A 25448-nucleotide genomic window follows, 5' to 3' on the forward strand; every position below is an offset into this window, starting at 1 on the left:
TCGAGATGCGGGAGCTCGAGCTCGAGCTCGAGCTGGTGCTCGAGGCGGAGCGGGAGCGCGAGCGCCGCCGGCGAGGCCGCGACGTCCCGTCCCGGCCCCGGCCCCGGCCCCGGCCCGGCGAGCGGCCGCGCGGCGCGTCCTCCTCGGGACCGCCCGGCCCCGCGCCTCGGCGGCGAGGAGGGTCTCCCGGGCCCCAAGGACCGGGCGGGGCAGCCGGAGGATGCCAGCCCTGGCCGTTCCAGAACCCGCCGCGCGAGCTGCCTCCAAAGGGCCCGCCGCCGCCGCCGCCGCCGCCGCGCGCGTTCCACCCGCCGCTCCATCCTCCGCTCCATGCTCCCCCCACCCTCCACCGCGTCCGCCCCAGCCGCCGCACGGTCCACCCCCCACGGGCGAGGCGGACGCGTTGAACAAGGGCTGGCCGTTGATCCTGATGCCGGTGGGATCGGCCGTGATGCCTCCGATGCGCACCGACCCGGTGCGGCCGTCGGCGACGAAGGCGTCTCCGATGCTGACGCGGTCGTTTTCGATGTTGATGCCTCCGAACCGGAACCCGCCCCGGCCCGCCGCCGCGCCTCCCCGTCCGGCGCTTCCCTGCCCGCCGCCGCGGCCCGAGAAGGGGAAGAAAGACCCCAGGCCGCGGCAGGGTTGATTCGCGTCCTGTGCCCCCCGGTTCTGGGTCTCCGCCGGCTTGGAGGAGGAGGAGGAGGAGGAGGAGGAGGAGGAGGAGGAGGAGGAGGCGGCGGCGACGGCGACGGCGGCGGCGGAGGAAGTAACAGAAGAAGAGTGCGGGTCAAACGCCGCGTCCCAGGCCCCCGGCATGCGCGGAGAGCCGTCCTCGTGCAGCGGCTGGGGAGGGAGGTGGGTCAGGCCCGGCTCGAGGTCGAGGCGGATCGAGATGCGCCGCGGGGCAAAGAAGCCGTCGTTCCACTCGCGCACCGTCGCCTCGACGCTCTCGCGGCTCGGCGCCGGCGAGGTGGTCCCGCGGGGCGACCGGATGCGGCTCAGCTGTGCTTCGGCATGCGAGACGACCCCGGACGACTGCGAGCGGGCGTCGGCGTTGCTTTCGTCGTCGTTGTTGCTGTTGCCGCGGCCGTTGCCGTGGCCGTTGCTGTTGTTGTTGCCGGCCCCCTCGGCCGAGGTGGGAATCGCCGTCATGGCTTCGGCCCGCAGCTTGCGGTCGATCACCTCCTCGTTGGACGCGGCCGGGTGGTGGGGCAGCAGGTAGTTCACAAAGGTGAGCCAGTCGTCGGGGCGCACGTCGCGGGCGGCCAGGTCGGCGGGGTAAGGCAGCGAGTCGGGCGTGGACGACTCGGTCAGGGTGATGGCGTGGACGACAAAGGGGAAATGGCCCAGGGGCGGCGCCGGACGAGTCTCAAAGTAGGCGGCGGCGGGGGAGGGGTCGACGTCGTCGATCGCCAGGCTGGCCAGGCTCGGCCGGTGCGACGATTGGGGAGTCAGCGGGGGCGTATAAATCACATCGGCGCCGGTGCTCGCCGTGGAGTGGCCAGTGTCGTCAGCAGCGTACGCGTCCCTCGCCGAGCATGAGTAAATGTCCGTCTCGGAGTAAGGGGGAGGAGGCACGTCGTTGATGGGCCGTGAGGTCATGATGTGACATGGGTTCGTTTTGGCCTAGCTACCGTAGCATGAACCTGTCTGTCTGTCTGTGTCTAGAGGCCGGCCGACTATGTAACGAAAAAGCAAGCATCAAAGAGGCGACCAAGCTCCGTGCCCTTGTTGCGCACGGATTCGTACAAATACATGCGTCCCCCTTCAACAGACCACGTCTCGTCCGCCCATCAAGACCAAAAAAACAAAAGGGCGGGGAGCCCCGTTCATAGGAGGTGGCAGACGACGTGTCACAGCATCCCTCTGACGCATTCATCATGCAAGCTTGCAGCCCATCCCGAGGCGTTACCTTTGGCGGAGCGTTAGCGGCCATCCACGCTCGGGCACCCTCTTCTCATTGGCCACAGCTCTCGCTCGCGCGCCCTTTGCGGATGCTACCCTGCGCTTGTTGGCTGACATCGCCTCCTTGGACCTGCTCTTCTCGTGCGGGGACGCACCCACTTCCGCGCAAGCCAGCCGCCTCATGATGACGCGGCCCCATGATGAGGCATCCTTCAACGGCTGGAGGGCGGTCAACCACCAGGCATCTTGCTGCGCAATGTGGAACCTGTTCCAGCCGGATGGGGAGTTCCAGACTTGGTGTCCTGGTGCGTTGCATGGCGTGGGCGGCCTCAACCGACCAGGCGGGTGGTGGTGATGCTCTGGCAACGGCGGGTGCTGGTGGTGCGTGGTTGGCTAGCCTTACGAGTCCTCGTCAAACTGCAACGAGAATGCAATGTCCTCTGTCTTGTAGTGATCGGCCAGGATGCTGGCCAAATGGTGCCGGGTCTGCGGGCCGCTATCCAACAAAATCAGCACGTGCGCCCATGACGTCTGCGGTGCGTGGCCAGCCCCTCTCTCTGATCAAACAAGACTACAAGAAAAAACTTACAGATTCGTCAGGTACACATCGACAAGCTCCGGCGGGATGTAGTCGGTCACGGTGTTTTCAATGTCGAGCAGGTCGACGGCCGGGCCGTTGGCATAGCTCACGTAGCTGGACGGGTCGCCGAGCTCGCCTCTAACGACCTCGTTCGACGGGTCCTCGGGGGTGAACTTGTACACGGGACACAGGGCGATGACGGGCTTGAGGTACTCGTGCGCCGCCTGGGCCGCGACGCAGCAGCCGCTATCCACCAGCAGGCCGCCGTTCTGGTAGACGGCCTTGGCGCCAAAGATGACCTTGTTGACCCGGGGGATGTAGGCCATCAAGCCGTTGCTAGCCAGGTTGATGGTCTGCACGCCCGCGGCGGCCAGCCTCTTGCGCAGGGCGGCGTAGGGGGGCTCGGCCGAGGGGTCGGGGACCTGGAGGCCAGCGAGGAGGAGGGTGAAGCGGCGCTTGGAGGCGGCCTTGATCAGGAACCGCTCGACGGTCTTGGTGGGCTGGTAGGCCAGCACGTAGTCGCCGGGGTGGATCTGGATGTCGGCGAAGCCGGCGATCTGGTCGTCGGCCTGGTTGATCTCGTCGAGGATCTCCTCGATGCCGTCCATGACCTCGGACCGCAGGGCGTGCACGCTGGCGTGCAGGGCCGAAGACATGGGGGTCGAGGCGCCGGTGAGGGGGCTGCCCAGGGGCTCGGCCACGGAGAGGAGGTTGAACATGGAGTTGGAGACGAGCAGGCCCGACGTGATGGACCCCAGCGTGGGACGGACCGGAGACGCCGTCGTCGCGCGCTGCAGCGGTTGCGGGGGCGGGGCGCCCGGAGCCAGGCTCTGGATGTCTTGGATGTCGGAGGCCGTCTCGCTGGCCACGTCATCGGCGTTCCTGTCTTCGGCGGCTTCGTCTCGGATGAGGCCCAGCACCCGGCGCACCACGTTGCCAATGACGGGCTCGAGGGGAGCGGCCTGGGCGAGCCGGGTCCCGTAGCTCCGAACCTGCTCGATGAGGTGGTTGACGCTGGTCCACTTGGATTTGGCGACGACGTGGCGGAGGAAGTGGGCCGTGGCTTTGGCGCAGTCATCGCCCTTGATCTGCCGACGCTTGAGCAGGCTGCGGTCGCGCTGGGTTAGTCACCTGCGAAGCTGTTGGGGAGGCGGTCGGGTGTGCCGGCCGAGGGTTCGCCTACAAGATGAGAGAGTCCATCGAGGCCTCTAGGGGCAGGTCATTGAAGGACTTGATGAGGTTGTCGAGGGTTGGCACGTGGCCTGCTTGTGAGGGCGCCATCGTGGCAGCGTGGCAGCGTGGTTGTCTTTCTTGTTGTTCTCGGCCAAGTCGAGATCTGCGATGCGTCCCTCTGGCGACAGGAACACACAACCCAGCGGGCTAGGCTCGCAGGTGGTGATGGATCGATGGTCCTTTTGGATCGAGAATGGGTCTTGGATAGCACGGTGGGAATCCGGGGCTTCGAGGTGGATATCGACTTTTTGTCGGCTTGCGTACGGGAGGATTTCCTTGTTTGCGCGCAAGCAGTGAGTCAATCGTGAAGACGGGTTGGGGAGAGCTTGCACCTGGAGAAATTATGGCGGGGCAGGCGTCGAGAAGCGCTTGTGCCCCGCCATGACCCACTTTCTTTTCTTTGCTATTGTGCCTACACGCGCTTGCTATGAAGGCGTACTACCGTACCTCAATATACGGACAATACACAAAATACGGTAACGTTCTGTTGGGTGCCGCTTGGATCCCATCCGCCTTTGTGGCTGGTCGGGTTGCTCAACGCATTGGCCAGCATCAATTGCCTTATCTCTTTATGTTTTTTCTTTTTTTTAATTTCCAAAGCTTGCCTATAATGGCATTTCTTTCAATGGTCTCCAAAAATTCTATCACGTCTTCTTTGCATCTTCGGACCCAATGTAGACTCAATACAGAGTGTGCAGTGTGCATGCTCTGCTCCGTGTGATAACAGTGTGTAGACATTGCCACACTGGGTACCTTCTTATCCAGCCAATCAGCATCGACCTGCTGCGATAGGCCGGCCTTCAAAATTTGGTTCTCTTTTCTCGACCAGAAAATCCAATTGACCAGCCAGACCGCGCGACCTCGACCGACCGACTGCCCTTTTGCCATCTACCCTCCGGCGAAGTCAACCCCCCCCCTCCTCCTCCCCCAAAACAAAAAGATAGGCAAAAAGGCCCTATCCAGCAGCCCGCTCATTCTGCCATTCAAAGTCTTGGACCGACAAAGCGAACACAATGGCTGCCACCGACAAGGTCGACATTGTCGACGACAAGAAGGCCAAGAAGGACAAGAAGGAGAAGAAGGACAAGAGCGACAAGAAGGACAAGTCGGACAAGAAGGACAAGAAGCGCGTTGACGACGGCGGCATCCGCAAGGACAAGAAGGACAAGAAGAAGGACAAGGCCAAGCAGGACAAGCTCGCCCGCGCTCTCGATGCCCACCTGCAGGCCGACGCTGCCGCCCAGGAGGAGAAGGCTTCCATCGCCGCCAAGGCCGACGACGACGTCAGCATCGCCGATGCCGATCCCGAGGATATCATCAAGCCCGCCGAGGAGCTGGTGCCGTTCGCGCTGCCTCTTGCCGACGACAAGACCCACAAGAAGATCTACAAGCTGATCAAGAAGGGTACGTCTCCTTCTCTCTCAAGAAAGCAAGGGAGCGAAAAGAGCCCCAACAGCACCCAGCCAACCGCCATCGTTGTCTTTTTTTTTGTGTGTTTTTTTTTTTTTTTTACTGACCTTGGATGCGTCCCCATTTAGGCGCCAAGCTCAAGTCGATCCACCGCGGCGTCAAGGAGTGCGAGAAGGCCATCAAGAAGTGCCCCGTCAAGACGGCCGCCAAGGCGGTGGACGGCCCGGCCCCCGGCCTCGTCATCATCGCCGGCGACATCTCGCCCATGGACGTCATCATGCACTTCCCCATCCTGTGCGAGGAGCACGGCGTGCCCTACCTCTACGTCAAGTCGCGCGCCGACCTGGGCGTCGCGGCCTGCACCAAGCGCGCCACCAGCGTCGTCATGCTCAAGCCCGAGGGCAAGAAGCCGAACGGCGGCGACAAGAAGAAGGACGACGACAAGGACGACGACGCCGACATGTCCCGCGACGAGTACCTCGCGGCGTGGAAGGAGCTCGTCAGCGCGGCCGAGAAGGAGTGGAAGACGCAGGTCCAGCCGTGGGTCAAGGGCACGCACCCCCTGCAGGTGGCCGCGCGCGAGGAGGCGAGGCGGGCGGCCCTCGCTTGAGCTACCATCGTTGGCTGCAAGGAACGTCGTGCTTGATTTTCTTTTTGATGGCTGCGAGGCGGCAGCATGGGCGGCGCCAGGTCTGGGCGTGCTTCGGTTCCTCGAGAGATCGAATCATCCCCTCGATAACATTCAAAACACACACAAAAAAAAAAAAAAACCACCCAACAAGCCGCTCCACGAGGTTGTTGGATTACCGGTAGCGATGGCTGCATGACAGCATGACAGCCACAGGCCGCGTTTATCGGCGTAATGACGGGCTTGTTTGTGTCGCGGGACGGCGTTGAGGTTTGGCAGTTGCACGGTTTGACGGAGGGTCTGCAACAAGGGGGCTCTTGATCGTACATACATACACACACACACAATCTAAAATCAAGGCTGGGTTTTTGTTTCACCGTCTTTTTTTGGTCTCTTTTCTCTCCGAGAGCGATGAGTGTGCATGTTGTCAAATCCATGGGGACAAGAATGTTGTTAATGATTCCATCACAAGACGCTTCTAGGGATAGGTACGATTACATCGTAGCAGCAGAGAAGAAAAATGGACACCCAACCACCACCACCACCACTCCCACCGCCACTACGACCACCACCGCCGCCGCCTTAGGGTCGCCACCCATTGAGTTTCCAAGGCTGCTCTCACGTCACCCATCTAGGGTATGGAGCGAAAGACAAAGCCTCCCTCTTCCGTCACGATGCTAAACAATTCCATTCCTTTACTCTGACCGGAAGGGGCTCCGGCTCAGAGGAGTACCGCCAATGCCGGAACTACCAAATAGATCATCTCCGTTAGCCTCGTCCATGACGTCCCCTCGCGCCCGGCAGGATGAAAACCATCAGGTAAAAGCTTACTGCTCAAAGGGGTTGGTCCTCGTGCCCCACCACGTGAGCACGAGCGACAGGCCGACCGTCTCGACCAGCTTGGCCAGCACGTTGAGCCCGACCTGCTCCCAGGCGCGCTTCTCGACGAGCCACTGCCCGAGGAAGGACGGGGCGCTCGTGGCGGCGAAGATGAGGCCGCCGAGGTAGGCGGCGCCGCGGTAGCTCAGGGTGCCCGTGGCGTTGATGAGCGCGCCGACGCCGTAGGCCTGCAGCGCGGACCCGACGAGCGCGGTGCCCCACGCCACGGCGGCACCCGCGGCCTCGCGGGACCGCGCAAACTCCTCCTTGGTGGACGAGACCTTGGCGCGCTGCCAGGCCGTGCCGAAGAGCGGCGAGAGGACGGCGAGCTCGGCGGTGTGGTTGAAGATGGTGCCCAGGGCGATGGCCGAAGGCTTCACCGCGGGGAGGTCTGTGTGGATGGGGAATCCCGGCGGGTTAGCGGGTGCTGGGTGCTGGGGAGTGCGTCCGTGTTGGAAATGCATAATACGGAGCGATGATGGCGATGATGATGATGATGATGATGATGATGAGAATGAGAAGAATGACGGGCCGAGTGGCTCGTGACGGCCCGATTCGGGACCCTTCACAGACGTCAGGTCAGGCTCACGCGGAACCTGACCCATTTTCTTACCAGGTCATGGGTTCGTGATTGAGTTTATGGTGGTGAGGGGGGGGGGGGGGGGGGGGGGGGGAGGGGTAGAGCAGAGACGTGGCAGCGGGCGGAGAGATGACTCACAGTGCAGAGACATGATGGCGAGTAGTGGTGAGGGTACTTTGCTGGAGGAAGAGGAGGAGGTTGTAAAGATGAGACCGGGCTCGATGGTGACGACGGCAAGCTGGTGATGAGGCGGTTGCGAAGGATCCAGCGGATGCGTTCAGCGGATGGGTGGCGAGCGCAAAAACTTCGGAGGAGGTGAACGGTGATCCAACGATGCCCGTCTCTTGAGGGGTCGCCCGGCTTTAATAGTACCTGCGCGAGAGCCGTGGATGCCACATGAATAATGACGGAACCAGCCTCCAGCTCGGTCGCCTGCCAGGTTTCTCCATGGCCTCGCCATTTTCGCCTCGAGTCGACACGTCCTCTTCCCTGCTTGGTGGTGCGTCACCACGGCAGCCATGGCAGAATACGCGCCTCCACTCGGGCAGGCGATCCACCCGCTCCAGGCCGGGGGGAAATCAGCTCCGATGGGCCTGGGACGCATAACATCATCGCCATCGACAAAATACTGTGTACACAGCAGATGGACGGGAGAATTGGACGGCTATGATTCGCAACTGCGCAATGACGTCACGCTGGTCGAGGCTACAACCCTGGAACCCCTGGCTCCTGTAGCGTAACGGGTGCTGGCCCGCGGAATGCCCCACCTTGGCGCCGAAGCAAGCCGCCTTTTCGCAACCGCCTGCCTTTTGACCTGACTCGACCACACACTACGGCGAGCACGTTGAACCTACCTGCCCGCGGTACAGGCCAAAAAAAAAAAAAAAAAAAAAAGGCTGTAACCCAGCTCCAGGTTCTCCATTGTCAGATTGTCCGATGACGGGAGCCGAAACCAAAAGACCGGAAAACCTTGTCCCGTTCTGGAGTTGCAATTGGCCCAATACCGCAGAGTTAACCCCCCCCCCTTCGATTCCTCCACGGAGGTCTGGTAGCTAGCTAGGTACCTACCACCTTAGGTAGCTTTGGTTGTCGTCCGTTTGACCGATGGCGCAACCAACCTACCCACCTACCTACCGTAACTCAACGTACTCGCAACCATGAACCGCCCGCTGCTGGCCTATCCACCGCTCAGCAATCCACCGTGGTAGACAACAATGCTACCCCTGGAAAGCATGCACAATACTATGGATGCTCGTCGAGTCGAGGCCCCCCTCATTGACTCAGCCAACGAAATTACATACACCGTTCCGAGGTGCTCTCCCTCGGTCGACCTGCCTACGGTGTGTTACAAGGAGGCATGACATCTCCCCATGGTACCGGCCCGGGGACCGGCCTGGTCAGGCTGGCTGTCTTTCTTTTCTCGACAATATCTCACAAGGGTTACCCCAGAACCCGCACCACCATCGAGGCCCGGCATTGATTGTCTCGCTTGTTTTGACGGCATTGTTTTGGTGGACGTAGCCATGGGAGACGTGAGTAAAAGTAAAGATTCAACAGCATTACCGTGTGGATAGTCCATGATTCGTCGTTTCTTCATCTCGACTCCCGCTTCCACCGTCGGTGTTCTAGCCCACGCTCGCTGGTCCATACCTTCCCGTGTAGGCAGTGTATTATACTAGCAGGCCTCGATAGCATCAGAAACATGATACGGAGCACGGAGCACGCAGCAACGTCAGTCATTCCCCGAAGGGCCTCGATTCTCTTTCCGCCTCTTCCGGCCCCGCTCTCTTACACCCATCTCCCTCTCCCCGCGCTTGTTCTCTTGATACATGCTCCGTACAGTACTTCGTACCGACCTAGGTACCATAGGTATTACCTTATACTACCTACCCAGGCAACCAAGAGATAACCCTGTCAGAAGCCATGAGTTCCAAGTCAACAAAAAGCATTCAAGCTCCCTCAATCCCCCAGCCAACAGAGAGGGAGGATGGTACTAACGACAATAACAGCAACAACAAACAGCACCAACAACAACAACAACAACGGCAATGCCGGTGATGCTGATGCTGCTGCTGCTGCTGCTGATGATGATGCCACAAGCTCCTTGCACTGACCCCTCGTATCCCCAACACGCAATGCACCTCCTCCCTCCACAGGACACACGCCCAAACAAGACACACATCTACTGTGTACAGCAACAGCAGCAACACCACCAACAACAATCATAACAACAACAAACAACACGACACCATCCGCCCGTCCACCATGACAACAGCCGGCCCGATGACTCTCTCGTTTCTCCTTCACCGAATAATGTATTATTACTTTCGTATAGCAAAAACAGAAAAAAAAAAAAAAAGCTTCAGAGGCCACCTGCTCCACAAAAGCCCAGCCACGTCCCACACCCACCCATGCAGCCATCCAACGTCACACCGTGTCATGCAATCATGTGCTGGCCGTCCTCGCCGCCGCGGAGGGCCAGGAGCGCCCGCACGTCCGACACGTACTGCAAGCCCTCGAGGAAGGGGATCAGGTACATGAGGTCGCTGTCGGTCGGGTCGCTGATCCAGCCTTGTATGGGGATCGCGTTGTCTATATGGAGGGGGGAGAGCAGCAAGACAAAAATAAAACGTTAGCGAGTCTGGTGAACACTCTAAAGATGGAGAGAGACAGAGAGACAGACAGAGAGAAAGAGAGAGAGAGAGAGAGAGAGAGAGAGAGAGAGAGAGAGAGAGAGAGAGAGAGAAAGAGAGAAAACGCACCTTGATGAAACATGTAGCTCAGCGGGCTGTTGTCCAGAATCATGACCTTGCTCAGGTCCGGCTCGACCGAGCTCAGGTCCTTGATGAAGGCCCCGTGCCGAAAGGTGCAGTGCTGCCGGTAGTACCGCGCCGAAAAGTACTTGCGCTCCGCCTCGAGCCAGTCGATGACCGGGTCGGCGTACTCCTGCACCGACGCCGTGAAGATGACGAGGTTGTACCACTTGCTCACCCGCCGCAGGAACTCGTCGCAGTGCGGCCGCTTGTGCACGTAGTACAGGATCGGGTGCTGCGGCCCCAGCTGCTGCCCGCCCGCCCCCGGGTACGGCGTGTTGAGGCGCACCTCGACCATGTGGCCCGAGCTCATGCGCCCGCCCTTGGACAGGCTGTGGATCAGCGTCTCGTCGAGGTCCAGGATCAGCGTCTTTTGATGCTTGACGTCGGTCGCCTCGGCGTGCTTGTTGATGTAGGACGGCTGCCGCCGCGGGATGAGCGGCCGCGGCGGCGCCGGCGTCCGCGGGTACTTGGTGAGGGCCCCCGCCGGCGACGTCGGGGACTTGAGCTGCGCCGAGATGTCGGCCGCGTTGCTGCCGCTGCCGCTGCCGCTGCCGCCACCGTCGCCGCCGCCGCCGCCGCCGCCCTCGGCGCCCGCCCCGCCGCGGGCCGCCGACTGGGCCGCCTTGCGTTGCTTCCGCTGCCGCAGCTCGTCCGAGCTGAGCTTGATGCGGATGGATCGTTGCTGATGCGGCGGCGGCGGCGGCGACGACGAGGGGGAGGAGGAGAGGAGGCCTTGCCCGTCCGGCGCCGCGCCGTCCGCGGCCTGGTGCTGCTGCTGCGCCTTGGGCCTCGGGTGCTGCTTGCTCGAGGACCCGCGGAGGCTCCGCCGCTTCCGGTCCGGGTCCGAGTCCGACTCGGTCGACAGGCCCGACGACGACCCGAGACGCTGCGCCCGCGACGCCCTGACGCTGCCGGTATTGCTGCCTCGCCTTCGCCGGTCGGCAGCGGCGCCGCGGCGCTTCTTCTCGGACGCGGCGATGCCCTCGTGGTACTCGAGCGCCATGCGCTTCGCGTCGCCCCCGTAGAAGCCAAACAGCTTGGTCAGCTGCTGGAACGGCGCAAAGCTGCCGGTCTCGTCGCAGAAGCACGCGTACAGGTACACGCCGGGCGCCGCCAGCGTGGCCAGGATCCACCGGATCGAGTCGACAAAGGCGTTGGCGATGCGCTTCGGGTAGAGCACCCACGCGGCGCCGCCCTTGGCGTCTCCGGCCCCGAGCTCTCCGTGCAGCAGGCTGTGGTATTCCTTGGGCTCCGGGTCCGGCTCCAGGTCCGGGTCCGCGGCCGGGCCGCTCGCGGCGGACCTCGCGGCGGACCTCGCGGCGGACCTCGCGTCGTCGAGGGTCGGCTCGTCGCCTTCGGCGTCGTCGCTTCGGAGGCCGTACGCGCCCAGCGAGAGGACGGAGCCGGCGTCTGAGGGGGACCGCCCGCGGCCGTCTCGGAATCGCCGCGGCTCGTCCAGGCCGTCCGGCTCGGCGGTCAGCAGGGCGGCGCCGGCATCATCGGCGTCTGCGTCGCTCAGCAGGCACTCGGGCTCGTCGGCGGTCGGGCGCGGGGGCTTTTTGGCGGCCAGGCTGAGGGCGCTGAGGGAGTTGGAGCGGCTGGGCGACGGGCTCGGCGGGGGGGACACGCGGGCCGAGATGATGTTGAGCGAGTTCATCTTGTTGTCGCCGTCGACGACATGGAGAAGGCCATGAAGCGGGCGCGCTATGGGGATACGATGGTGTTGGGGGAGAGGTGGGGAGGGAGGGAGGGAGGGAGGTGTGGTTTTGTTGAGCTGGGCCTCGCGCCGCGCGATCACACACCTCCCAAAGGTTCGACGTTTGGTGGTCGTGTCGTAGGGTTCTCGGCGAAGACGAGCTGGCTCGAAAGCTGGAAGCCGAGGGCAAGAGACGCGTGGCCGGATGGCCCGAAAGCAACGAGGGATGCGCGCACTTTGACGGCGTCGCAGGTTCGGGGCAGACGGCGATCTCTTCTTGTTTGGTGAGGATGGTTAAAAAAAAAAAGAGGGCGGATCCGGAGTCCCGGGTGTGGAAAGACGATGCCGAGAAAATGGTTGAGGATAGCCGGGTCGCTTTTGTTGCGTCTCGGCTCAGCCCGGGGTGACGTTGTTACAGTAAGATACCTGACAGGGAAAAACAACACCACCTCCCAGCCTCGGTTCCTGATGACGGGAGGTGGGCAAAAACAAGAGGGACAAAAAAAGAGAGATGGCCCAGGTCAGGTCAGGTCAGGTCACCCAGGTGTGCAGGCGACAGGCACGAGATCCCACGGGTTTGACGTTTTGACCAAGATAGTTACCAGGCAGAGCTTGTGAGGTGGCGTTTGGCGCTGGTTAGAGCAATCAAGGGCTCTCTGGTCTGGCGTCTTGGTGGTCTCTGCCGTGGTTGAGCCGTCTAGGGTTCCCAGTGTTCTCGAACCAACAACGGTTCGCAGGGCGGTTTGGGGGAAACATGCGACGCTAATGTACGCACGTCTCGCGCGAACGGCACCCCCCCAACAAAAGGGGATGCTGAACCGCCCCAGAAACCTCCACTTGGATCGTTCACGTGCCAAAACCATGGGGGTACGAGGAGAGAGCCAAGCCCGGACGCCTTGTCAGAAGCTTCGAAAAACCATTCTCGTAGGTGGAGGGGGGGGCGGGCGGGGCGCGGGTTACGGGGTGTTACAGCGCCGCTCTTAGAGGCTGGCAAATTACGTCGCCTGGAACGTCTGCATGCCGTCTGTACTGTAACCTCAACAACCTCAAGACCAAAAGTCGCCGTCTCGGACCCGCGGACCCTGCTGTCCGGAAGAAACAGCCGGCAGCGCTCAGGGACGTCCATGTACGTAGGCCAGGTAGGCATCCTGAACAAGGAAAAATGGATGCATTGTACGATACTATAGAACGTTACCTACCTAGCTTACCGCTTGGTTGTAGCCACGCAAAGCGGTGAAGGGAACGCCTTTTTTTGGTCATATCGAACTGGGGGGGATGTTTGTACGATCTGGAAACCCGCCCAACGTCGCCCGTGCATTTTCGTACCGTCTTCCATTCCAACACCAGCACATACGGACGTCATAGCTTGCTTGGCCTTGGAGTTGGGCCATGAAAAAAACCTATGCCAAGGGCAATTCCGAATTCCTGCTACATTTCTTCTACAGCAGGATGGGTTCGTTGTTTACTTTTCCTACCTTTGATACAAACAAGAAAGATTCCTTATAATTAGGCAAGATAGGCGGTCAGCCCTCGTTCGCTCGACTTGTTGTACCTACAGGGCTCCTGGCTTTCCACCATGTCCCGCCAAGGATTTTAGGAACAGAGAAACATTGGATCCGATTCTGCCTCTCCCGCCGCAAGAAGCATCACTATTTCGTCCACGGTCTTGAGCAGGCTGAAAAGGAGCATACATGGCTGCTGGCCACTAGGTCCAAGAACCAGCATCATATCCATGGTGACCATGGACCTGTCTTGAGGGGTTGGGGCCAGTGAAGACGTCAGCCCCCGCCCCGTTCTCATCCCTCCGTTCCGATCCGATCCGCTCCCGGGGTGGCGAGGTGACCTGCCACAAAGAGGAAGGATTCGAGAACGGTCTTGGAAGCCCACGTTCCGTCGAATAGGCACCACCAAGTGTATCACACGAGAACAAAAACATATAACCTCTGCTGTCTCCCCGCATGTCCAGGAGCCTCCTATCAAGCTCTCCATGCGAGCGCTCAGCATCGGGTAGGTCTCTTTCTGCCAGGTGTGAAACATCCAGCCCAACGGGAGAGTGAGCAGGATGCCAAAATTTCACGCCGCGAACGGCGTGAACTGGCAATCGACAAAACATGAAAAGTTCTCGGGCAATCGAGGGAGGAAGATGGACGGGGCAGATCAGGGGACGATTCTGTCGGCTTCTGGCGGTCCACGAAACCGAGCCATGCCCTGCGTGTGTGGTGAACCAAGGAACGTCATAAGGAATGGCAACCGCGTCTATCGACTCCGCCAAGCTGTGATGTACAAGTTTGTCGTCTCTTCCTCGCACACTACCCTGCTCGCCTCACTCTGCTTCATCGTAACCGCCCCTCGCTTACTCCTCCTCGCCAAACTCGGCACGGCCCGCCTTCGAGTTGAGGTAGTGGTTCCTGTCGTCTGTCAGCACACGCCGGTTTTTTCCCTTCTCTAGCCCGATCCGGGCCAGGAGCATTGGAGCGGTCGAGGGACAAAAAACACCAGGATGAGAAGAGGGAGAGAGAGAGGGAGAGAGAGAGAGGGAGGGGGAGGGAGGGAGAGAGAGAGAGAGGGAGGGAGGGAGAGAGAAAGAGAGAGAAAGAGAGGAAAAAGAGAGAAAAAAAGAGAGAAAAAAAAGAGAAGGAAAAAAGAGAGAAAGAAAAAAGAGAAAAAAAAAAAAAGAGCATACCGCTCAACGGCCCAGTTGATGAGATAGTAGCCAGCGAGGGCGGGGGTGGCCCAGTAGAACACCTGGGCGCTGAAGCGCCTCCACGTGTTGAAGATGGCGTCGTGGAAGGCACCGGCCAGGGGCTGCTGGCGGTTGGGAGCGATGCCGTACGAGACGATGCCCTTCTGCTTGAGGCCGCCTGTGAGAGGAAGAGTCGAGTTAGAACAGGGACTTTTCTTTTTTCCGTCGTTCTCTCCTAGCACTCGCGGAGGGTTTGGTTTGGGTGTTGAGGTCTCCATCGTCGTCATCATCGTCGTCGTCTTCGTCGTCGTCGTCGCCGTCGTCCTCGAGGCATCGGGCTCCGGGGCATCCCGTCGAGTCCCGTTGTCCTTGCCGTACCATCCGCCCCTCCTCCTCCTCCTCCTCCTCCTCCTCCTCCTCTTCCTCCACCATCGTTCGGGGATCCAGGGATGGTTTTGTAGCGGGGGGGCGTCGTCACTCACCAAAGTTACCCCAGCCGCCGAGGTACCTATGCGAACAGGTCAGCTCGATGCCTTGCAAGATGAATTGACATGCAATGCGCTCCGCCCTCCACCCCGGCCGCCCGGTTCCAGGCGGACCCGGGAAAAAGCGCACCGCACCACCAAAACCAGCCGAACATCACCCGGGGGAGACGAACACTCCGTGCTTGCCGACCTGGCCGTGGCCGCCGCCGCCGAGAAGAGTCTGAGTCGGGCGCATCGTGAATCGTGTGTTGTGTTGAGGAGGCGGGGGGGGGCGACGCGTTGGGGGTGTAGAAACCAGATCGTGGGGTTTGTCTTTTGGGTCGTCGGAGTCGTCGTCGGAAGAGCTCGCGCAAGTCGACTTGCTGTGCGAAAACCGTCAGTCCACAGAAAAGCCGAGAATGAACCGCCGGATCGGGTTTAGTGGGGCTTGGCTTTGGGTGGCACACCCGGGGAGGGGGGGGGAGAGAACGAAACTGGCCGGCCGCCCGCGAGCTTGCGTGCCCCACTTTTGCGGGAAGCTCAAGCCTGGCAGAGAAAGAAAGCTGGGAAACATCATCATCCTCCTCCTCTTCTCCAGGTCCAACGACACGGCAAGACGGCAGCCCCGGGCGAGACATCCGCACTCCCTCCCGAAAAGAACATCTCGTATCGGAACCCCAACATGGCGGCACGGGGTCTCAACTTCCTCTACGCGGCGGCGGTGCCGACGGCGGTGGGCGTCGGCCTGCTCCAGTCGGCCATGTACGACGTCAAGGGCGGCACGCGGGCCGTCATCTTCGACCGGCTGTCGGGCGTCAAGGAGACCGTGGTCAACGAGGGCACGCACTTTCTGATCCCCTGGCTGCAAAAGGCCATCATCTTTGACGTGCGCACCAAGCCGCGCATCATCGGCACCACGACGGGCAGCAAGGATCTCCAGATGGTCAGCCTCACGTTGCGGGTGCTGCACAGGCCTGACGTGCAGGCCTTGCCCAAGATCTACCAGGTCGGTGGTTTTTTTGGTTTTGTTTTACATGTCGGCATGCTGGAGCGGGGTCTAACCTGTTGGTGTGCGTGACCAGTCCCTCGGCCCGGATTACGACGAGCGCGTGCTCCCCTCCATCGGCAACGAAGTGCTCAAGGCCATCGTCGCCCAGTTCGACGCGGCCGAGCTCATCACGCAGCGCGAGGCCGTGTCGCAGCGGATCCGGCAGGACCTGATGAAGCGGGCGCGCGAGTTCCACATTGCGCTCGAGGACGTGTCCATCACGCACATGACGTTCGGCAAGGAGTTCACCAAGGCGGTCGAGCAGAAGCAGATTGCGCAGCAGGACGCCGAGCGCGCCCGCTTCATTGTCGAGCGGGCCGAGCAGGAGCGTCAGGCCAACGTCATCCGCGCCGAGGGCGAGGCCGAGAGCGCAGAGACCATCAGCCGGGCCATTGCCAAGGCCGGAGACGGGCTGGTCCAGATCCGCAAGATCGAGGCCAGCCGCGAGATTGCCCAGACCCTGGCCGCGAACCCCAACGTGGCGTACATCCCGGGCGGCGCCAAGGGGACGAACCTGCTGCTGAATGCCGGGAGGGCGTGAGGGGGATACTATAGTGTGTATGGCGAAAGAAAAGGAGGATGGCAGGACAGGCCTGGCCTGTGATGAGAGGATGAGAGGGTAAGAGGGGACAACTAGGATCGGGATGCATGTGTATCATTAGTGTTCTTGTTGCATTTTACGACATGACGGCTGTACCTTATTCCCCGCTTCGGATTTGTTTTTTTTCTGTCAACAAAAAGACCCAAAATTTCACAGGTAGCCAACCCACACTGGAATCTCAGGTGCCGTGCAATGATTTGTCCTCTCTGCGAAGCATCACTTGAAACTTGTTGCTGTTGGGCCGTAGTCGAAGAGGCTCTTTCCTCCCACCTTCTCTACCAGATATAGGTCTCTCTCTTGCCGATAGCCAGCTCCACTCGCTCGAAGCTGCCGGGCCCCGGCGGACCTGGCATCCCCGGCTGGGTCCCACCGTCTTGGCAGGCCCTCGGCGTTTCCCGTGGTAGGCTGGTTTCAGCCTCCAGCACTGGCCGTCGCCTGCAGCCCCTACCTACCTACCTAGCCTGCGGTGACAGGCAGGGACGTCATCCCTCCGTCTCACCTACCACAGCATAGCTAGCCTCCTCCCCGCTGGACCTATAAGCTTCAGCTTCCGCTTCCACGGGAACACGCCAACAAAGCAACGTCCGCCTACTGCGCTTTGGTTGGTCTCGACGTGTCCCCGCCCTTTCTTGTTCCTCTTCTTCCTCGTCTTCAACCTTTGCATGCGACTTTGGGTTTCGAGGTTTTGTTGCCCATCTTGAACTTCCAGTCTTGCATTCTGTTTCCTCTCCTCTTCTTTCTTTCCTTCTCACCAATTGTAGTGCTAACGAGCCCCCCCTGGCTGGGTTCTTCTTGGAACTCCTCTGTGACCTCGCGGCTCTCGTTTCTTGTCGACCGCATCTCCAAGCCTGGCCCATTCTCCCTCCTGTCCATTCCGTCGTTGCCCGGGACCCGGGGCTTTTTGTGGATTCCTTTCACCCTTCGTCCTTTGCTGTCAAGCCTCGATGAGACGGTCAGGCAACAACACTTCACCCCGGTGATCGGCGTCAACGCTCCTTGTACTTCGGAGGCTCTCTCGCCCATTGGGTATCGCAACATCCGGCGTCTTCTTTGGCTCCAGCTGCCATCGTACGCCTTCTCCGGCCCTCGTCTCCCTCGTTGCCCGCAGGCCGCCCGGAGCTCCTGCGTCTGTGCTGCTTTCTTACGGCCGGCCGGTCATTGGGAGAAATCACGACCTTCTTTGAAGCCGGCCGCGAGCTTTCTTTCTCTCTCTCTCTCTCTCTCTCTCTCTCTCTCTCTCTCTCTCTGCCTCCCATTCGTCCTTCTCGGTCCTACCTCGTCGTCGTCATTATCCTCTCTCGGCGGGCATCTTAGCATCCGCACTCTTCATCTCGGCTGCTTTCCTCGGGCGAGCCGCAACGACGAGGCTCGCTCCTCAGAACCCACGCCGTCATGAGCGCCATGGAGGCTGTGCTCCGCAACTTCAAGCTGATTCCGTGTCCAACGGGGGACAGCTGCAACAAGGCCAACTGTCCATGGAAACACCTTCGGGATGACAAACCCCCGCCACCCCAGCCGTCACAGCCCCAGACGCAACCTCCAGCTGGCCAGCTACCTGGCGGAGCACAGGATGACGAAGATGGGCCACGAAAACGTCGAAAGCTCTCTTCAGAGCCTGCTCCGGCTCCGGCTCCCCGCGCCGCGCCGCCCGCTGAGAAGCCCGTCTCGTCCCAGCGCCCGATTTCCCCGCCGCCGCTGAAGCGGAAGCCCTCTCCTGGTCCGAACCCGCCGGACCGCACCCCCGGACCTGCCCGGCCTTCGAGCCGTTCCGCCTCAGGCTCCGGACCAGCTGTCACCGTGCCATCGCCAGCTCCCTCTCGAAGCAGCGCCACGCCGTCCGCCAAAGCCCAATCGCTGCCCGCCACGCCGAAAAGCACGCCGAAAGGCACTCCCCCGCGAAAGCCGGAAACTCTCAACCCCCGGCACCTCAAAGCGGCTCCCGCACCCCATGACTTTCGTTACAAGGCGGTGAAGATGCTCCATGAGCAGTACCAGCGCCTGAACAACGAGATCGTCAAGGATGCAAGCGAGCAAGAAGGCAAGCTGGTCCTCTCTCCGCAAGAGCTCATCTGGCTGGTCCTGGACGAGGAGCAGCGCATCGCGGCCGACAAGCCGTCGCTTTACACCAACCTTATCAAGCACCGCATCATGGCCACCAAGCGCATGACGCCGGCCGAGTGGAAGAAGGAGCGTCTCGCCGCGGTAAAGAAGGAAGAAGAAGCCCGCGCCAACGAGTCGAGCTTCAACACGCCCACCCGAAAGCCGGTCCTAGGCCCTCCCAAGGTGATCGAAACAGGCCTGACGCCGGAGCAGGAGGTGGCGTTCCTCGCCCACCTGCGCACCCCCATCGAAGGCCTGGCGCAATATGGCTACGTCTCGGCACCGCCGTCCGAGGACGAGATTAGGAAGGCACGCGAAGGCGAGGCGGCGTCGCTCGGATGGGAGGTGTGCGACCGCTGCACCACCCGCTTCCAGGTTTTCCCGGGCCGCCGCCCCGAGGATGGCGCCCTGACGTCGGGCGGCAAATGCGTCCATCACCCGGGCCGTCCCTACTTCCCGGAGCGGGCCGTCGGCGACAAGGACAAGCCTCAAAGGAGGTATCGATGCTGCAACCAGGTGGTGGGCGAGTCGGTGGGCTGCGTTTCCGGCAATACCCATGTCTTCAAGACGTCGTCTCCTGCCCGCCTGGCCGCCCTGATCCCCTTCGCCGAGACGCCGCCCAACCCCAACGTGCCCAAGGACCGCGCCGTCTGCTTCGACTGCGAGATGGGCTACACGGTCCACGGCCTGGAGCTGATCCGCCTGACGGCCACCAGCTGGCCCGACGGCAAGGAGCTGCTCGACGTCCTCGTCCGCCCCGTGGGAGAGATTCTCGATCTGAATTCGCGCTACTCGGGCGTGTGGCCTGAAGACATTGTCAACGCGGAGCCGTGGTCGGCCAAGACGGCCACCGCCAGCAGCGATAGCAACAGCAGCAACAGCAGTGGCGGCGACATTACCAAGGACACCATCCCCTCTACCTCTTCTTCGGACGGAACCGGCCGCAGGCCCCGTAAGCGCATGAAGATCGTGCCCTCCCCCGTCGCCGCGCGCGACCTGCTTTTCTCCCTGCTCGGCCCCGACACCCCTCTCATCGGCCACGGCCTCGAAAACGATCTCAACGCGGTGCGCATCATCCACCCGACCCTGATCGACACCATCCTCCTCTTCCCTCATCGTCGCGGCCTGCCCATGCGCCACGGCCTCAAGATGCTCATGGAAACGCGCCTCAACCGTGCCATCCAGGTCGAAGACGCCGAAGAGGACCCGACGGGCCATGACAGCGCCGAGGATGCGCGGGCGGCGGGGGAGCTGGTGAGGTTGAAGGTGATGGAGAAGTGGAAGGAGATGAAGGCCGAGGGGTGGAAGCTCGCGGAGGGAAAGTTTGTGCCGCCGGGGGGCGAGGGTGGTGCGAGTGCGCGAGGGTTGCTGACGGTCGAGTTACTCGAGGGACGGTGAGGAGAGGGAGGTGGTGGTGGCAGGGTGATGAGGGGGGATGGAACGAATCCGTGCTTCAACCTGGTCTTGTCTTGCTCTTTAGTTTCGGCGCGGTGCTTGAACGAGGAATATCCACATCTACGTCGGCGTTGGCGCGAGCGTGGTGGACGGGATCATGGACGTGCTTTGGCTCTTGCAACTTGGAAGAGGGAACCAAAAGCCCTGTCGTGTCGTAGGGACGACGCATCGCATTGCTTCTGCTTACGTTAGTGATACAGCTAGGTACCGTTAGATCGGTATTCATAATGATACCTGCGTTATCAGCGAGGCATCGCTTGACGGTGTGATGGCGGGCATGCTTGCTTGTGGTTGATTGTTCTTTTTGAGTCTGTCCGACCGCCGCCTCGCCTCAACCCATGACATGGCATCGCCAAAGTAGCATTCTACCTCGGGAGCCATCCCGGCACATGCTCTGGCGACTCTGGTGCCGGGATGGAGAGAGGGGCGCGGAACAGCCAGGATGGAAGGAATGAAAATCAGCTTTTTTTTTGATCTGTTTTCTCGTCTACGCCATACGTGCTCGTTGTTTCCGCCTCGCTCTCTTCCTCTATCAATGGGTACACTTTAGAACCGTGATGGCGTCATACCAATCATCATGGGCCTCCCATGAGCATCGACGGGTCCTTCGTGGTCGTTGTATGTATGCATTCCACCACCTAGGCCAACCCTCCCATCCCCATCCCGTTCTCGCCCCTCTCCCCGTTCCCTCCCCTGATAGAGGGGGCTGGCCATGCTGGACGAGCAAAAAGTCCTCCTTTCCCGCCCTCCTTCTCCTGTGCCTGTCCAAAGTGGCCCTCATCTTGGCGGCCCAGCCCCGCCGGCCGGCTGTCTCGCCCGACGCACAACACAAATACACCACAAAGATAACATGACATCATGAACACATCACCCATCAGCCAGCAAGCCGGCCCACTTCACCTCCTACTACCAGGGAAAAGGCAGGCGGGGGTTAGAGCAGGACAGGGAGGACAGGAGGGTGCGATCTTCCTTCTCGATGCTTCATTGTGTATTCTCTTTCTCCCCACTAGGAAACATGCCAGCCGCGCTGCCATCACCACCGCCGCCGGCCGGCCGCCGAAAACAACAACACCGAGCCATCCAAGCTCCTTCCTGGGACTGGCTGCCAGTCGGTGGGCTCGCTGTTGGACTGGAGATGTCTTTGTGGGTTGACCTCGCCTTTGGGATATCCACGGGGAAGGAAGAGAACGGGAGGCGGGGATAGGAGGAAAACAAAGTGATAAAAAAAAAAGGTCTTGGCGGCGCCAGGAGATGGATGTGAAGAGCCAAAGGGCCGGATAACGTGGAGGTGAGGTGGAGGAACGGTCGGGTGAGAGGTGCTAACCAAGGTACGTAGGTAGATCGATGCGGAGGATACAGGTTGGATCGGGGTTCAAGAGGTAGGGTCAAGTCGGGTAGTCGTCGGTCGGGTGGGATGAATGCCAAAGCCGATGTTGGCAAGGTCTGTTTGGGCGAGATATATGCGTGGCCTGTTGTGTCCCCGTCGCCCCGCAGGGAACAATTCTGGCGTCGTGCCCCTTCCTTGGGGCGCGCGTGCTACACCTCTAGAGCAGCACGTGACGCATAGGTAGTGATTCCAAAGGTTGGAAGCCCCGGCTTGGAGGGGCTGGGGCACGGAAGCTTTATTCCAACAAAACGCCCCTGTCAGGCTGCTGCTCTCCTAGCCGTGGTCGTGATGTACCGGTACACCGCAAACCAAGCGTATGTCAGATGCGTTGGTAGAACAGCAGGTAGGCGACCTTGTTGTCCTTGATGCTGTCTCCCCTGAGCTGCGGCTTGGGCTTGTGGCCGTTGGTCAGAGCCGCTCCGTTGACGACGCTGCTCCACTTCTTGCCGCCGGCCGCCTGCTTCCAGCCGTCGTCATCGCCGGCATCCTCGTTGTTCATGCCCAGGAAGCGGTTGCCCGAGGCGGCGCCTGACAGGTCTTTACGGGCGTCCGCCTTGCCAGCGTCTTCCTCGGCGCCGGCCTCGGCCACATCCTCGTCGCGCACGCGCCGGATGACCGTGTCGTCGATGCGGATCCACTCACGGCCGTCCTGGCGCCGCACATCCGCCGTGTAGTGGCCGCCGCTGGCGTTCTTGCCGTGATGGTAGACGACGGCGATGAGCCGGTACCGCGGAGCGCCCGAGTTCTCGGACAGCATCGTGTTGCGGGTCTGGCGGGACAAGACCTCGCGCGGGAACTCAAACTCGAGCGGATAGCCAACCTTCTTCCAGATCTTGACGGTGCCGTGGCCCTCGGCGTCGAACTGGAAGCGCTTCAGGTGCAGGATCAGGACCGGCGGCACGGACTCGATGAAGACCTGCTTCGTCGCCCGGACGTCCTTGCCGTGCGGCGAATTGAAGTCGCCGTGGATGACCTCGGGACGGGTCAGGCCCCTGAGCGCGTCGACGATGTTGCGCACCTCGGGCGACCCGATGTCGAGCTGCAGCGGCTGGTAAGGCTCGAGCGTCACAGAGTTCTTGTTGCCCGGGACGCGCAGTTCCGACCGGAGCTGCCCGCCAAAGATCTTGGTGATGGGAGTCTGGGTGTGCGAGTGTCCGGAAGACCTCGTGACGGCCGGGCGCTGTCGGCGGCCGACCTCGAGCCAATCGTCGGCGCCTTCGCCGGCGTTGGCAACGGTCGGGGACGGGAGCGACGAGCTGGGAGCCGTCGAGGCGGTCGAAGCGGGCGCCTGGCCAATGACGCGGGCGCACTCGTCGTGAAGACCCTCCAGGAGGAAGCCGAGGAACTCCTGAGCATCCTGCTGGTGTCCACGCTGCGGTTTGTCAGCCGTGTTGGCGGTGGGATGATGCAAAGGGAAACTCCAAAACTCACCCTCATGCTGGCAAAACGAGGCAACGTCCGGATGGCATCGTAGACGAACTCCGGGGTGAAAGGTTCGCCGTACTTCTCGTACACCTCGGGCTTGATGCGCTTCTGGAGCTGTTCGGCCGAGGCGGCGGTTTCGAGCAGCTTGAACTCGCGCATGAACATGACCCTGTCGCCTTCAGCACCGACTCGGACGTAGCAAGGCCGTGGGACAACTCACATGGCATCCACCAGGGGCGTTTCGCTCTTGAAGCTGTGAGCAGCCTTCTTGCCAACCTGATCCAAGAAGTCGTAGAAAGGAACGCAGAAGAGGAGAGCTTGCAACACCTAGGAGGGAGAAAACATGTTAGAAGGCCTTACGTGTTCAAACGCTGGGGGGGGGGGGGGGGACGGGGTTTCGTACAGAGTTCATGTAGCACATGTTACCGGTATTCACCAGACCTCTAGGCTCCAAAAAGGCCAGCTTGTCGGGCGACGCGGCGCGGTAGGCCTGCAGGGCCTGGGCAAGGGACGTCGCATTCATCTTGGTGAAGGCCCCAGCCCCGAGCACGCCGGAGCCGTCCGCATGGCCATTGGTCGAAGCCTGGGCAGAGGCACCCGTCGAGCTGGAGCTGGCTGAGGCGGCCGACTTGGAAAAGAGCCCGGTCCAGAGCTTGGGCTTGGCCGGGGCGGCAGCGGGGGCGAGGGCCGGCTTCGGGGCCTCCTCCGCTTCAGGTTCGACGGGTGCCGGTTGGGCGGGCTCGGCCTGCGGCTCGCTGGGGGCGGCCGCGGCAGGCTTGGCGTCGGGCAACGTCTTCTCGGCGCTCGCCGCCGGCTTGGCGCTGGCCTTGGGCAGGGCAGGGACCACCGGAACTGCAAGAATGGCCGGGGCGACCGTCTTGGGCGCAGACGGAGCGCTCGCCGCCTTGGATGGCTGGACCGAACTGCTCGGCGTGGTCGGGATGCTCGAGACGTTGGTACCTTCGGTTGGCGGATCCTGGGTGGACGGCGTTTCGGAGCGGGAAGGCGTGGCAGCCGCCTTGAGCTCCTCCGGCTTGGGGTCGGCGGCGGGCTGTTCAACGGCGGGCGACGGCTCTTTCTCGGCCAGCCCCTTCCCCTGTGCCTTGTCAGCGGTCTCCGCGCCGGGAGCGTGCTGGCCCGGCAGCTCCAGCCGTTCGGCGTTGGCACCCAGGGCCTTCTTTTTCCTCCGAAGCTTCGAGGTGCGCTGTGGGAAGGGCACGCCGGGGTTGGAGAGCCAGGGAAGCTGGCGGAGGCATTAGCAGAGAACGAAACGGGGGACGTGATGGTCAAAGAGGCCTACCGGAGGGCGGAAAGGCGGCCGCTTAGGCTCGGAGGAGGAGACAACGGACGACGGCTTGGCCTGAGGCTTGGGAGAGGGTTCGGGGCGAGAAACCTCGGGGGGCGAGGCAGGCTGCGGGGCTGCCTGCGCCTCGGGCTGCTGAGGCTCTGGTTGCTGCGGCGGCTGGGAGGCGGGCGCGGGGGCCGGGGCGGCTACCGGGGCGGCTACCGGGGCGGCTACCGGGGCGGCTACCGGGTGGACGGGAGCCTGGGTAGCGGCGACGGCAACGTCATGGACCTGCGGCTGAACCGGGGGGTCATAGGCGGGGGCGGGACGACGTGCGAGTGCGTCGAGGAGGGCGTGTGCGGCAGAGGCGGAACGACGGGGGCGGCCACGGCCGGGGGTGGGTGATAGGGAGACGAGACGATGGGGGAGTGTTGAGGGTGGCGAGGATAGGTAGGCACGAAGTGCGGCATGGCGGGAGGCGAGCGGACATACGGGGCGCTGTGATAGGGCATGTAGGCGGCCGGGGCGGGGATGGCGCCGTTCTGGTAGGGGGGCGGGACGTAGTAGTGGCCGGCGGCGTAGGGGTTGGCCATGTAGTTGGCGGGATACATGGGCTGGGCAGCGACATGCTGGTGGTGGTGGCCGTGATGATGATAGCTGTGGGTGGGCTGGTAATGCTGGGGACGGCCGCCGCGGCGAGGCGGCGGGCCGCCCGAGGGCGCCGGGCCCATGTCGGCCACTGCCTGCACCTGCTGCCCAGCCGGCAGATGCCCACGATTGTTCATCATGCCGGCGTGGGGTGGACGGTGCTGTTGTTGATGCGGTAGCTTCTCACCCGATGTGAGGGCCACCGCGGCGAGGCAAGGTGGTTCGAGAGCCCAGCAGACGCCAGGATGAAGACCGGGTCAACTCGACGGGGAGTTGGGGAGGGAAAGGGGCACCTAGGGAAGATGGAGGCGCCGGTGGAGGGTTGCGTTTGTCGAGCGGGTCGGAGGGGGGCCCAAAGACCGCTCTCTCTCTGTCTCTCTCTCTCTCTCTTTCTCTCTCGGGCTTGAACGGCAGGGGGGAGGGGGACGGGGAGGGGGGTTGTCGTCGAGCAAGCGAAGACGTCAAGGCACAAGGTGGCTGCCGGAAGGCGGGGGACCTAGCGAGACGCCTGTGAGGTCTACTAGCGTCCGTGAGGTGTTGCTGCTTCTGCTGCTGCTGTTGTTGTCGTCGTTGACGTCGTCGTCGTCGTCGTCGTCGTCGTTGATGCTTCTTCCTTCTTTCT

The 25448-nt window shown here is 61.9% G+C and overlaps 9 protein-coding genes across 9 annotated transcripts; 4 read left to right on the forward strand and 5 right to left on the reverse strand.

Moving 5' to 3' along the window:
- Nucleotides 1-330: 330 nt before the first annotated feature.
- VTJ83DRAFT_4004 (uncharacterized protein) lies at nucleotides 331-1545 on the forward strand (the record flags this gene model as incomplete). Its single annotated transcript, XM_071010446.1, has 1 exon — nucleotides 331-1545. One exon carries the CDS (start codon nucleotides 331-333, stop codon nucleotides 1543-1545), a length of 1215 nt encoding a protein of 404 aa, XP_070867882.1.
- A 762-nt stretch (nucleotides 1546-2307) lies between these two features.
- VTJ83DRAFT_4005 (uncharacterized protein) lies at nucleotides 2308-3769 on the reverse strand (the record flags this gene model as incomplete). Its single annotated transcript, XM_071010447.1, has 3 exons — nucleotides 2308-2404; nucleotides 2498-3595; nucleotides 3672-3769. The coding sequence occupies 3 exons, from the start codon at nucleotides 3767-3769 to the stop codon at nucleotides 2308-2310; spliced, it is 1293 nt and encodes a 430-aa protein (XP_070867883.1).
- A 965-nt stretch (nucleotides 3770-4734) lies between these two features.
- Nucleotides 4735-5741, forward strand: VTJ83DRAFT_4006 (uncharacterized protein; the record flags this gene model as incomplete). Its single annotated transcript, XM_071010448.1, has 2 exons — nucleotides 4735-5125; nucleotides 5260-5741. The coding sequence occupies 2 exons, from the start codon at nucleotides 4735-4737 to the stop codon at nucleotides 5739-5741; spliced, it is 873 nt and encodes a 290-aa protein (XP_070867884.1).
- Nucleotides 5742-6454: 713 nt separating this feature from the next.
- Nucleotides 6455-7369, reverse strand: VTJ83DRAFT_4007 (uncharacterized protein; the record flags this gene model as incomplete). Its single annotated transcript, XM_071010449.1, has 3 exons — nucleotides 6455-6506; nucleotides 6591-7029; nucleotides 7357-7369. The coding sequence occupies 3 exons, from the start codon at nucleotides 7367-7369 to the stop codon at nucleotides 6455-6457; spliced, it is 504 nt and encodes a 167-aa protein (XP_070867885.1).
- Nucleotides 7370-9655: 2286 nt separating this feature from the next.
- Nucleotides 9656-11691, reverse strand: VTJ83DRAFT_4008 (uncharacterized protein; the record flags this gene model as incomplete). The annotated part of the gene is made up of 2 exons (XM_071010450.1): nucleotides 9656-9810; nucleotides 9981-11691. The coding sequence occupies 2 exons, from the start codon at nucleotides 11689-11691 to the stop codon at nucleotides 9656-9658; spliced, it is 1866 nt and encodes a 621-aa protein (XP_070867886.1).
- Nucleotides 11692-14083: 2392 nt separating this feature from the next.
- VTJ83DRAFT_4009 (uncharacterized protein) lies at nucleotides 14084-15133 on the reverse strand (the record flags this gene model as incomplete). The annotated part of the gene is made up of 4 exons (XM_071010451.1): nucleotides 14084-14138; nucleotides 14414-14591; nucleotides 14896-14921; nucleotides 15072-15133. The coding sequence occupies 4 exons, from the start codon at nucleotides 15131-15133 to the stop codon at nucleotides 14084-14086; spliced, it is 321 nt and encodes a 106-aa protein (XP_070867887.1).
- Nucleotides 15134-15559: 426 nt separating this feature from the next.
- Nucleotides 15560-16466, forward strand: VTJ83DRAFT_4010 (uncharacterized protein; the record flags this gene model as incomplete). The annotated part of the gene is made up of 2 exons (XM_071010453.1): nucleotides 15560-15883; nucleotides 15960-16466. 2 exons carry the CDS (start codon nucleotides 15560-15562, stop codon nucleotides 16464-16466), a joined length of 831 nt encoding a protein of 276 aa, XP_070867888.1.
- Nucleotides 16467-17918: 1452 nt separating this feature from the next.
- On the forward strand, nucleotides 17919-20024 carry VTJ83DRAFT_4011 (uncharacterized protein; the record flags this gene model as incomplete). Its single annotated transcript, XM_071010454.1, has 1 exon — nucleotides 17919-20024. One exon carries the CDS (start codon nucleotides 17919-17921, stop codon nucleotides 20022-20024), a length of 2106 nt encoding a protein of 701 aa, XP_070867889.1.
- A 1763-nt stretch (nucleotides 20025-21787) lies between these two features.
- Nucleotides 21788-24966, reverse strand: VTJ83DRAFT_4012 (uncharacterized protein; the record flags this gene model as incomplete). Its single annotated transcript, XM_071010455.1, has 6 exons — nucleotides 21788-22840; nucleotides 22900-23062; nucleotides 23114-23220; nucleotides 23297-24136; nucleotides 24194-24475; nucleotides 24637-24966. The coding sequence occupies 6 exons, from the start codon at nucleotides 24964-24966 to the stop codon at nucleotides 21788-21790; spliced, it is 2775 nt and encodes a 924-aa protein (XP_070867890.1).
- Between the last annotated feature and the right edge of the window lie 482 nt (nucleotides 24967-25448).

This window comes from Remersonia thermophila, chromosome 3 (assembly GCF_042764415.1).
Source record: "Remersonia thermophila strain ATCC 22073 chromosome 3, whole genome shotgun sequence".
Taxonomy (NCBI): domain Eukaryota; kingdom Fungi; phylum Ascomycota; class Sordariomycetes; order Sordariales; family Chaetomiaceae; genus Remersonia; species Remersonia thermophila.